General features: G+C 49.1%; 1 protein-coding gene across 1 annotated transcript in view; it reads left to right on the top strand.

Annotated features, from left to right (window-relative positions):
• The window catches only part of STRA6 (stimulated by retinoic acid 6), a 41,187-nt gene that overhangs the window by 16,527 nt on the left and 11,946 nt on the right, over window positions 1-12,714 (top strand). The window contains exons 4-10 of the mRNA XM_030545603.1: window positions 2,096-2,235; window positions 3,206-3,372; window positions 3,814-3,936; window positions 7,516-7,583; window positions 9,363-9,433; window positions 10,685-10,746; window positions 11,474-11,657. Coding sequence (XP_030401463.1) covers window positions 2,096-2,235; window positions 3,206-3,372; window positions 3,814-3,936; window positions 7,516-7,583; window positions 9,363-9,433; window positions 10,685-10,746; window positions 11,474-11,657 — 815 coding nt within the window. The remainder of the gene's footprint in view (window positions 1-2,095; window positions 2,236-3,205; window positions 3,373-3,813; window positions 3,937-7,515; window positions 7,584-9,362; window positions 9,434-10,684; window positions 10,747-11,473; window positions 11,658-12,714) is intronic.

Here is a 12,714-nt window from a genome sequence, read left to right as displayed (position 1 = left end):
TGATTTTCAGACAGTTGGCTGTTGAGTAGCTTGGCACTTTACAGCATGGCATGTAACTAGGTTAGGAGGTGAAATGGCAGATGCAGAATTCAAGGCTGTGTTTCAGATCCCAGGCTAGAGCAGGAAGGGCTGGATCAGGCTCTTTCTAGTCAAAATTTTCAGCTGTCTCCAAGTTCACAGTAAGAATCTTAAAGTTTGGAGCTTTATCTAACCTGATTTGAACCTTCTTCGCTTTACTGCTTTCATGGCTTTCCCCCCTTCCACTCCTCTTCCCCCAGCAAGCTGACCTAAGAGCATGGGGAAGCTTTCCTTTAGGCAAACTAAGAGCTATGACCAGGATGGTTGCTTCTGAGTCACTCTGCCATTTGCGTGGCAGCCCTGATCAGAGAAGATTAGGGTTGGAAGAGACCTCAGGAGGTCATCTAATCCAACCCTCTGCTCAAATCAGGACCAACACCAACTAAATCATCCCAGCCACGGCTTTGTCAAGCTGGGCCTTAAAAATCTCTATGGATGGAGATTCCCCACCTCCCTAGATAACCCATTCCAGTGCTTCACCACTCTCCCAGTGAAATAGTGTTTCCTAATATCCAACCTAGACCTCCCCCATTGCAAGTTGTGACCATTGCTTCTTGTTCTGTCATTTGTCACCACTGAGAACAGCTGAGCTCCATCCTCTTTCGAACCCCCCTTCGGTAGTTGAAGGCTGCTATCAAATCTCCCCTCACTCCTCCCTTGTGCAGTTCCCTCAGCCTCTCCTTGTAAGTCATGTGCCCCAGCCCCCTAATTATTTTCCTTGCCCGCCACTGGACTCTCGCCAATTTGTCCACATCCCTTCTGTAGTGGGAGGACCAAAACTGGATGCAATACTCCAGATGTGGCCTCACCAGTGCCAAATAGAGGGGAATAATCACTTCCCTCGATCTGCTGGCAATACTCCTACTAATACAGCCCAATAAGCCATTGGCCTTTTTGGCAACAAGGGCACACTGCTGACTCATATCCAGCTTCTCATCCACTGTAATCCTCAGGTCCTTTTCTGCAGAATTGCTGCTTTGCCAGTCGGTCAGCAGCCTGTGGTAGTCCATGGGATTCTTCTATCCTAAGTACAGGAGTCTACACTTGTCTTTGTTGAACCTCATCCGATTTCTTTTGGCCCAATTTTCCAATTTGCTAGGTCACTCTGAACCCTATTCCTGCCCTCCAGCATATCTACCTGTCCCCCAGCTTAGTGTCGTCTGTAAACTTGCTGAGGGTGAAATCCATCCCAGGATCCAGATCATAATGAAGATGTTGAACAAAACCAGCCCCAAGACCGACCCCTGGGGCACTGTGCTTGATACCAGCTGCCAACTAGACATTGAGCCATTGATCACTACCCTTTGAGCCCGATGATCTAGCCAGCTTTCTATCCACCTTATAGTCCATTCATCCAATCCATACTTCTTTAACTTGCTGTCAAGAATACTGTGGGAGACCATATCAGAAGCTTTGCTCAAGTCAAGATATATCACATGCACTGCTTTCCCATATCCACAGAACCATATGGATCATGAATTCCCATGACCTTACTGTTTAGTCTGTAAATCACCATGCATGCCTTTGGGGCAGTAGAAATAAGAATTATCCACCCCTGAGAGAGGTTGCAGCTCCATGTTCCCTTCAAATGTGACTGGGACACTCAGCAACGACCATGAAGAACCACCTTTGTCCTTAGGGCAGCTCAGAGAAGGCCAGAGTGTGGCTATGGCAGGGTCAAGTTGGGGCTCAGTTTCTTCCAGCTAAACAAAGGGCATGGGGACCCATCCAGATACTGTGGTGATGAGCAGTGCTGGAAAATGGGACACATGGGTACATGCCACTGGTCACTCAATGGGGGCTTTATGATAACTTCCTATCCCAGCTGTTGTGTGATGCTCCTAGTGGTTACCCTTTGTGGCAGAGACAGGTGGATGTGGTGTCCCAAACCACTGTGCCCTTCTCTCTCAAGCTGTCTGCAGCAGAGGGAAAGGTGGTCTCCATGGGGAGGTGGGGGTGAAGGGCACCCTGTCTGTTCTCATTCTAACCCTCCTCTCCCACCCACCAATTGTTGCAGCCCTGTGAATTTCTTGGAGGCGGAGGATCACCAGGGGCTAGTGGCAGCAGTGTTTGGAATCCTCTTCTCTTCTGTTTGTGTGCTGGTGCTGGATTCCGACCCCCTGCCTTTCATTGCCAGCTCCTCCCCACATAGTCGAGGTAATGCGGTGGCACTGGGCCATCCCTTTCTGAAGTTTGCGGATGTTTTGCTATTTCAATCCATTGGTACCCTCAGAAGCCAGGGCTGTCCCCACAGGCTGTCCCAGGTGGGCACAGGGATCTCATTCAGACCTGCTGCAGGCTTTCCTCTAACTGGGTGATACCCTGAATAACTGTCTACGTTTTTTGGCTACATTTCCCCCCCACATACACATTTGTTCATTTTAAATATGTTGGGCCCTCCCTGGCCCTGCACCTAGGCAACATTTGACCAATCTATTGCATTTCCTCTTGCACACAAATCAGTGCAAACATACTCCACATTTTCAGACAGCATATGCTATTGCTAACAATGGACCATTTTACAACTGGGGGAGGAGGGGGCGGGGCTTTGTTGAAAAAGACAGAGCTGTTGTGACTCAGGCCAAACTGTGAAGCAGCCTTGTGCTCTGTCAGGCCCTGCCTAGTACTGCTGTTCCATCACTTGCATTAGTACTGGTGATGCCTGCCGTAGAGGCACTGGGAAGCCAGAGCTCCAGTTGATGTGAATGGGAGCTGCAGATGCTGAGTTCCTCTGAAATGAAGCAGACAAAACCAACTGGGGCTGGAGGGAAAGTGCCTTGATCTAAAAGGTGAGGGTTCATCTGAGCTTCATATGGCAAAGCAAAGGCATCCCAGCAGTTAAACTCTGCTAAGCGAAGGCAGCACCGCTAAGGTCTCATCCAGTGAGCATTTTGCATGGGGCAGGCTGATGCGAAGCCCATGTGTGATGGTGGTGCCAAGGGGAAGAGAGGTGCCATCGCTGGCTGTCCCTGCATGCCGTTAGCATGGACTAGGTTTCCAGTCTCCAGCTTTGGGTGGCTTAACATCTCTTAACCCGATATACAAGTCAAGGGTATCACTTTGCCTATTAATCCTTGTACTGAGAGCTCTGCAATTTTGTTTTTTCTCTCCCCTCACTCTTGTCTAGAGTACTGGAAGATCATGGCTTTGCTCTATTACCCTGCCTTCTATTATCCTTTAATTGCATGCGCCACAATCAGACACCGAGCCGGGTACTTCGTAGGCTGCTTGCTCTCCTGGTGCCACTGTGTGGTCCATATCTGGCAGAAAGTGGACTGCCCTCAGTCGCCCAAGGTAAATGCAAACGAGATGCATAACCTGAGCATTGTTCTTCCTTCCTGGTCACATCAACTACTAAAGACATCTCCAGGTAAGTGGAAAGGGAGTGGGGATGAATGGCTGGTGCTTGGAACTGGGAGACTCTCTTTCACGATGAAGCCTCAAGTCAGGTTCTTCTTGAAGGAGCCGAAGGTGTGCATAAATGTAGTGCAGGCCACATCAGAGCCGAGCCCTTGCAACCTCCTAACCCAGTGCAGATGGAAAAAGGCTTTTGGCTATTGCTGCATTCTGGGCATCTGCAAGCACCTGAGGAACCCTAAACTGAATCTGAACTCTTTGGATGGAGGGGAAACAGGAGTAGGAAGTTGTAGTATTCTATGTACTGTGACCTAGGTACAGGTTTGTGCTGAAGTATGAAGTGATAACCACACTTATCAGCTGTCCCCTTCTCCCCAGATTTACAGGTATTATTCCCTGCTGTCTTATGTTCCTATTATCCTCTGCCTCGTTGTCCTGAGCATTTGGTATCCAGTGCTGCTTGTCAGGAGCTTCACACAGAAGAAACCAGCTGCTAGAGAGGTAATACACTGCAGCTTTCTATCAAATCTATGTTATGTTTACTCCGCTAAGAGTCAAAGAAAATATCAATTTCCCCCCTTATGTTAGTCACACCCCTGTGCAACAGTTATATACCAGTTATTGGTTCAAATTTTGATCATATATGTGAGCTAATTAATTAGTGAATGAGACTTTAGTATCAGTGACCAGAGCTGAAGATGTGCCCAGCAGACCAGATGTGGCTATAGAAGAAACAAAAAATGTGGCATGAATCAGACAACTTTCAAGAAATATGCCATTGCCTGTATTTTATGTCTTTTTTTAAAACACATTTTGTAGTGTATTGTCTTATTGGCATGAAAACTGGTCAGTTTTGCAATACTTTAAATGCCATGTGTATATATATTTTTTCTTAATAGCAGGACTCTCCTGTTTTTATGTGCAAAATAGATCATCCGCATTTTGTAGTGAAAATGCTTGAGTACTGATCTTTGTTTTCTGAAGTCCATGGTCATTGAATGCTTTTGACTAGTCATTGGTCTGCCAGATGGTTTTCTCATATCGTTACCACATCTGTCCGGCCTTCTACTTAGAGTTTATCTACAGGGAAATTTACTTGCAGTAGTTCCCTTTGTGGGCACACTCTTGCTCCCAAATAGCTACTGTGTGACTTTTTAAAATTCGCGCCCCATCCTAATCCAAAATAACTTTCAAGTGTAGACAAGCCCTTAGGGTCGAATGAGGCCACCAAAGTTCTCCAATTGTAAGGCACACTTTCCGCATCCAACTTTGCACACTGGGATGATTGTGTGCACAAACTGAGTGCTTCCGAGTCCATCACTTGCTCACATGCTATTTATGTCTGTATCTCGTTTGCAGGCTTAATCAGCTGAGCGGATAGAAATGGCTGGGTGAAAACCAGAGGCAGGCTCTGCAAAGGTGGCCCTGTGTGTTTCTGTAGGGTTGGGCTTCAGGAACTGACTTAGCTGAACACTAAGCTGTGAACAGAGCCTCTAGTCCAGGGTTTCTCAGACTTCATTGCATCACAACCCTCTTTTGACAACAAAAATTACTACGTAACCCCAGGAAAGGGGACCAAAGCCCAAGCCCTGCCGCCCTGTAGGGCACCGAAACTTGAGGGCTTCAGCCATGGGCGGTGTGGCTCAGACTTTGGTTTCAGCCCTGAACCCCAGCAAGTCTATTGCCAGCCCTGGTGACCCCATTAAAACTGGATTGCAACCCACTTTGGGGTCCTGACCTGCAGTTTGAGAACCACTGCTCTAGTCCAAATTCTGAAAATATTTGATTAGCTTTCCCCACTGTATTTCATTACTTCTGGGCTCCAGGTAAGATCAGAAGCTGGAATGGTGGAGAAGAGGCTGTTCTAGGGGAACTTCTGGCTTGCCCAATAAATGGAGGAAGTCAATGTCCCCATGAGCTTGCAAACCTATGGGTGTCAGCTGAACATCAAACTTTTATATGTTCATTTGAGCCAATCTGCTGAGCCTCTTCACTCAGTTCTATTGACTCTCCAGTAAACCCTATCCCGGATTCTGTATTCGTCAGTTCCCACCCCTGACTCTGGGGCTTGCAATCACTGAAGTTACTTTTTAATCATTCTTCCAAGCCAACAAGCCTTCCTATTTTATTTCCTCTCTGCTGTCATGGGAGGAGGGTTCAGTGGTTCAAGCATTGGCCTGCTAAACTCAGGATTGTGAGTTCAATCCTTGAGGGGGCCATTTAGGGAATTGGGGTAAAAATCTGTCTGGGGATTGGTCCTGCTTTGAGCAGGGGGTTGGACTAGATGACCTTCTGAGGTCCCTTCTAACCCTAATATTCCATGGGCCTAGTAGGCAGCCTTCCTCCACATCCAGCATCAGCCCTGTTTGAAAAGAGGCCTGAGATACTGAATTTCCTCTTTCCTTGCAACATCATGATTGCACCCCAGCCAAGTGTCATTACATGCAAGGGGGATTGGAAGGTGCTCATCTCCCAAGCTTGAGTTATCAATCTTTAATGCATCAGTTCTGTTGGTGCTTGGTCACCTGCCAGGATCCTACCCCTTGGAACTCAGCTTCAGTCACAGTCCCATAATGCTGCTATTTGGCACGTTAGTTGCTCCCACCAATGTGCAAGGTGCTCCTGTCCTTCCCTGTATCTCCCAGAGTAAGAGGAGTGTGCCTGAAGTTCAGTGCATAACAGTGGTGCTGGAACTAGGGGTGCTGCTGCACTTCCTGGCTTGAAGTAGTAATAAAAAACACCAAATACATGATTTCCATGGCTTCTGTCATCAGCATTTCCACTATACAAATTGTTGCAGCACCTCTGGTGCATAACAAACTTCCTGTGATGACAGCAAAGCAGCTGGCTGTTGTTCAGCATGGGAATGCTTCCATTTTGAGTTGTCTTGGAATGATCCAGGCTATGGAAGCCATCTGCTGCCATCATTCTGGGCTGTGAGGAAACAAGGCAATTAGTCTAACATGTTCTAAATGCCTCCTCCTCCTACTTCAGCATAGGTGCTGTCAATCCTAATCCTTGAATCTTTGCTGAGAGTATTGCCTATTCCCTACCTGCTCCTTCTGGCTGAGCCCCTGCCACCTCCGTGTCCCAAGTTCTCCAGATAAACCCGTGCTAGCTGCAAGCTCTTGGTGCACTGGCTGTGCCCACAAGTGCCCCAGAGGGCAGCGGGTTTGATGGTTCTGGGTTTTTTTATCTTGCTGTATTTGGAGGGAAAGAAAATCTCTCTTCTGTGTAAACTCCTTAGCTCAAGAAGCTTAGGCATCAATGGGTCCCATTCAACCCAGAACTGATGTCTCATTGTTTGCCCCCTAAGTTTTCATGGTAGGATGGGATAATCCCTTAAGATCAAACAACCTTTGTTTGGAGGATATGGGGAGAAACCTATTTTAAAATGTAATAACACACACTCCCTCCCTGACCCCCAACCCAAAACACACACAAATCCACACCTTGCAGATTTCTTAGTGTTTATACCAAATCCTGGATTTAGTCTAAAGAACCCTCTAGTTAATCTAAATCCTGCTCCCAGCGTTTCTCTGCATTGGACTGAGTGTTTTCCTTTTGGTCAGTCTGGTATCAACATGGTCTTCTGGTTTGGAGCCTGCGATCCTCACATCTAGATTGATATTTAGGCTCTAGTGAATGAGTCAGTTTTCTTCTGGAGTGATTGACTCAAATGTTTTGTTGCAAAATGACAATAAAAATTGTTCATCTAAAATGGAGATTGGGTAACACTTCTTGGTGGGGAAGTTTTATTTCTATAGTTGAATGCAACTGCTTAATGACTCTCTATTTGGAAGAAGATACTAGATGTTGAATCAATTCAATATTGGAGGCTGCCAGTAGATGATGCAATGCTTTCCCTAAAGAATGTATATAGGGAAGGATTTTCTTTGGACAGGGGTCAAAAGGGAAGCAAGAATTGGACAAAGATGGAAACCTTTGAGCACAGGGCTACCTATAGGGCCTTTGTTGTAGATAACCACTCTAAGGAGAGAGAACCACGGTGTTTATTCAGGCATCTGACTGTGTCCTGTATCCAAATAACAAGTGGGCTTTTGTGCTGCTTTCTTTAAGGTTGTAGGGAGTGGCTATTACAATGAATACCTGAAGACTATCCTGGCCAAAAGAACACACACAAGAAGGTAACGGCCAGAACAATGTTCTTCCTCTTCCTCAGGAACTCTGCCTGGCTCTAATCCAGTGTTTCTCACTTGGGGGGTTGTGACCTTCTAGGGGGTGAGTCACTAAATGCGATGGGGGGTTCTGAGTACAGCTACATTTTAGTCATGGGTATATTTAGTAAAAGTCATGGACAAGTCATAGGCATTAAATAAAAATGTATGGCCCGTCACCTGTCCATGACTTGTACTATATACCCCTGAATAAATCTTTGGGGAGGAGGGTGGCCCAGGGGCACCATAGGTGCTTGGGGGGGTCAGCCCAGGTGGGGGTGCTGGGGAAAGGGAGGGGAGGAAGAGGAGGGTTGCCAGGCATCAAGTTTTCAACCAGAATGCTTGCTCGAAAAGGGACCCTGGCGGCTCTGTTCAGCACCGCTGACCAGGCCGTTAAAAGTCTGGTCAGTGGTGCAGTGTGGCTAAGCCAGGCTCCCTGCCTGCCCTGGCTCCACGCAGCTCCCGGAAGTGACCAGCACGTCTGCTCCTAGATGCAGGGGCAGCCAGGGAAGCTCCATGCACTGCTCCCACCCTAAACACCACCTCTGCAGCTCCCATTGGCTGGGAACACCCGGGAAAGAGTTTTGGGTTTTGTGCTTCCCTGCAAGTGGTGACATCCCTCAGCTCCTAAGCGGAGGTGCAGCCACACAGCTCTGCGTGCTGCTTCCTCCCCAAGCACTGGCTCTGCAGCTCCCATTGGCCAGGAACTGTGGCCAACGGGAGCTCCAGGGGTGGTGCCTGCAGACAGAGGCAGCATGCAGAGGCCCCTGGCTGTGACTCCCCCTAGAAGATGAGGGATTTCACCACTTCCAGGGAGCCCCCTGAGGTAAGTGCCGCCCAGAGCCCTCACCCCCTCCCGTGCCCCAACACCAGCCTTGAGCCCCCTACCCAAACTCCTGCTGGGGGGTGGGATGGGCAGTGGCCCAAGATTGCCCCAGCAGCGGCTGGTGCGGCTAGCCCAGGGGCCACCCGAGCTGCTCAGGCAGCCCCCAGGCCAGCTGCATCAGCGGCTGCCGAAGTCACGGATTCCGTGACTTTCTGTGATTCCATGACCTCCGTTACAAGCTCGCAGCCTTAGTTATAAGACGTGGAAAACTTCATTACAGTCTAAAGCAAAGAAAATCTCTTTCCCTTCTCCACGCACCTTTGTCCTCCAATGTCAAGTATTCTGTCACTCTCTCAAAACACACACATTAGAGAAGTAAATGTAATCTATACTGAGTTTCATACATGACCATCATGCTGTAGTTCACACAGGAATTCAGGGCAGTCCTATGACCCATCTCATACAAGGGTCAGACTAGACGATCCCACTGGTCCCTTCTGACTTTGGATTCCATTACTCTTGTTATCACTGACACTTCTTTACCCTTATACCAAATATAAGGCCATTTTGACAATTTTGACATAAAATGAGGGGTGACTGGCCCAGAAAGGTTGAGAAACACTGCTCTGAACAGTGCTATTTGCTGTTGTTTAGAAAGGAAGCTGTTCTTGAGTAGCTGAGCAGGAGGTAAGCTCAGGACCACACACATTGGCTGGGCTGTGCATGGGGAGCCTGGGGCTGGAGTGGCTGTGCATGCTACAAGTCAGGACTGAGATGTATTGGCAGAATACTAGCTTCATCAGAACTTCCACCCAAAAGGGCAGGCTGTTGGTGCTGATCGATAAGCGTTAAAAAACAAAGCAGTGCTTTTGTTCTGGGCCAAATGTTTCATACCTGACTCATCGCAATTCTTCCTTTTCCAGCTCCAGGAAAGTAAGTCTCCTTTTGAGGGCCCAGATGTATTTACGTTCTTACATCTACACACCCCAGGAAGGTACTGTATGACAAGATCTTCTGATGCGTTCTTAGGCATATCAGGGTCTCTGGCACCAGACTTCCTCCCATGTGAAGTAACTGTGTTTCTTGTCTCTCTCTCTCTCTCAAAGCATCTATGTCCAGGCAGCTGCCATTCTAAACATGCACAACTCCTCAATTTGCATGAACTGTCATCTTTGTGAGAGGAAATTTGAGGCATTGCAAGGAGCGTGCTAACTCCATTGGCATAATATCCTTGTGTCCCAGATTGCATAAAGGTTTCTGTGTCATTAGGCTTCTTCCCTCGTGCACTTGTTTAGCAGTTCAGTTGACTGTTGTTGCATCGACAGATGAGTGGAGGGTGGAATCTGGAATCTGGATGCACTGAGGAAGGCCTGGATGAAACTATAGTGGTGGGGATGCTTTTGGGTGGAAGGAGAGGTGTCAAACAGCTATAAACAGATGTAACAAAACTAGATGGATGGCGAGAATGACTGTAGCAGGGTGGTCCCTTGCTCCTGCCTGGCTAAAAGCTGGGCTGACTGGGGAAGCAGCTGCAGCTGGGCCACACCCCAATCCGGCCACAGCTGGCCTGTATAAAAAGGCTGGGAGTGAAGCACTTAGAGTCTCTCTCTGCTTCTATAGAGAGAAGGGCCTGGCTGCTAGGGAGCTGAGCAGGGTACTAGGAGTGGGGCAGGGCTAGGGGAAGGCTAGAGGAGCTAGGGAGCTCCAGCCTGGAAAACCCCGAGGCTGTGGGCCTAGCTGAGGGCCTAAGACCAGTATTGGGGCTGCGGAGGGGCAGCCCAGCTACAGAGAGAAGCAGCAGGTCCAACCCAACCTTGCATGTGATGAGTGGCTGATACACTGCAGTCTACCCCAGTGAATGGGGGCTAAGTGATGACTGGCAGTAGCCAAGACTGAGGCAAGGTGGGGATAGGAGGTGGGGGGTTCCCCTGGGAGGGGGAGACCCAGAACTGTGGGGGTACTGCGAGGGTAGCAGCATCCAGCTGAAGGGGCACCGGGGTCCTGAGAGGGACACGGGAGCCAAGCTGTGGCAGATCACCAGCCTGCAGAGGGCGCTCTGGGCTGGAAATTGAGCTAATTCCCTAGCTGCAGGGGTGAGTCTGCACACACTTACACTGACTGACACTGTGAAGGAACTGAAGTCCAGATGGATACCTTTTGCTAACTTGCCACCCTGCTGCTCTTAAGCCCCAAGCTAGAATTGGTCTCCTGTCTCATATGTCCCCCTATCATTCTGGGATTTCAGGGTTCCAGGTTCCTCTGAAGCTGGTTCTCTCTGTAACCACAGCTGTGATTGCTGTTTACCAGGTAAGCCTGTGTCAGTGCCCCTTCTGGACCCGTGGTTGGCCCTGACAGCCTGTGCTGTTGTTTCCCATGCCCTACTTACATTCCATGTGAGTGGGGAAACAAGATGGGCAGCCCCATCCAATTGCCAGGCTTCCCCACCCGTCCTATCCCTTCTGTGGCTTGCCCTGGGCACTGCGAGGGTTCTTCCGGGAGCAAGCAGGATTAATCTCAATGACAGACTGCATTGTCCCAAAGGTCACTCCTGCCTGACGGAGCCTGCAGCACCCCTCTATACTCAATGCCGCTGTCACTGTGCCGTGGCAGGGTGATCAGCTTCAGCAAGGGCCAGGCTCTGGTCACAGCCCTGCTTTCTATCTGCAGCAGGGCTAGATGTGGCAGCTGCCCACAGCTCTCTCTGTTGGTGTTTGTTTTGTGTGCTCCTGCCAGCGCAATGGGCGAGAGACTGGAACTGAGGACTCTTGCTCTGGCAGCCTCAGGCCAGTCCCAGTTTGCATACCGGACTGGAGTTTTTAACCCCTTTCTTGCTGTCACCTTTCCATTGTGTCTGAGGCTCTGGCACCCACTTCCCCGTTGCTTCCTCCACTCCATGGCAGTGTGCAGGATGTGATCAGCAGCTGCTCTGGGGTGGGAGTTTACCACAGTGGAGGTGGGCAGGTTGTTGTTGCACGTGCATGAGCACATTCCCTCGCACACTGTCTGTAGTGCTCACCAGGCTTTTGGCTCACAGGTGGCCTTGCTGTTGCTTGTCGTCTTCATCCCCAACATTCAGATAGTGAGGGCAGGGATGACAAAGGAAATCACCGTCCTTCTGGTTCAGTTTGGTGTTGTGCCCTCGGAGAACCCGGGAGGTGTCCCTGGAGACATGAAGCGGGAGCTAGACACAGTCAGATACTATCTCTGGTCACTGGAAGGTGAGTCTCTCCAAGTCTGTTGAGCTTGATGCTGAGGGTGCCCATGATCCTAATCTCGTTTCCCTGCCTAAATCCAAAGGCCTCTGTCTGGTAAAGCATAGACAATGGCAAGGAAAGCTTGAAGGGGGTGTTCAGTCTATATGCCTCTCCTTCCTCCCTCCATTTTACACACACCTCCATCCTGGAGCTCTCTGCTGAGACTATCCAAGAAACAGGTTATTTATCTCTGTAATACTGAAACTTACCCTCAGGATCAACAAAAGCAGCAAAGAATCCTGTGGCACCTTATAGACTAACAGACGTTTTGGAGCATGAGCTTTTGTGGGTGAATACTCACTTCATCAGATGCCATTCCTAATATCTGATTTGTGTCCGTTTATCCTTTTCCGTAGAGACTGTCCAGTTTGGCCAATGTACATAGCAGAGGGGCATTGCTGGCATATGATGGCATATATTACATTGGTGGACGTGCAGGTGAATGAACCGGTGATGGTATGGCTGATCTGGTTAGGTCCTGTGATGGTGTCGCTGGTGTAGATATGTGGGCAGAGTTGGCATCGAGGTTTGTTGCATGGATTGGTTCCTGAGCTAGAGTTCCTATGGTGCGGTGTGCAGTTGCTGGTGAGAATATGTTTCAGGTTGGCAGGTTGCCTGTGGGCGAGGACTGGCCTGCCACCCAAGTCCTGTGAAAGTGTGGGATCATTGTCCAGGATGGGTTGTAGATCCCTGAAGATGCGTTGGAGGGGTTTTAGCTGGGGACTGTATGTGATGGGCATTGGAGTCCTGTTGGTTTCTTTCTTGGGTTTGTCTTGCAGTAGGAGGCTTCTGGGTACACATCTGGCTCTGTTGATCTGTTTCCTTATTTCCTTGTGCGGGTATTGTAGTTTTGAGAATGCTTGGTGGAGATTTTGTAGGTGTTGGTCTCTGTCTGAGGGGTTAGAGCAGATGCGATTGTACCTCAGTGCTTGGCTGTAGACAATGGATCGTGTGATGTGCCCGGGATGGAAGCTGGAGGCATGAAGGTAGGCATAGCGATTGGTAGGTTTTCGGTATAGGG

Source organism: Gopherus evgoodei, unplaced genomic scaffold (assembly GCF_007399415.2).
Source record: "Gopherus evgoodei ecotype Sinaloan lineage unplaced genomic scaffold, rGopEvg1_v1.p scaffold_38_arrow_ctg1, whole genome shotgun sequence".
Taxonomy (NCBI): Eukaryota; Metazoa; Chordata; order Testudines; family Testudinidae; genus Gopherus; species Gopherus evgoodei.
The sequence above is the reverse complement of the archived record's forward strand: the minus strand, read 5'-3'. Positions and strand labels throughout refer to the sequence as shown.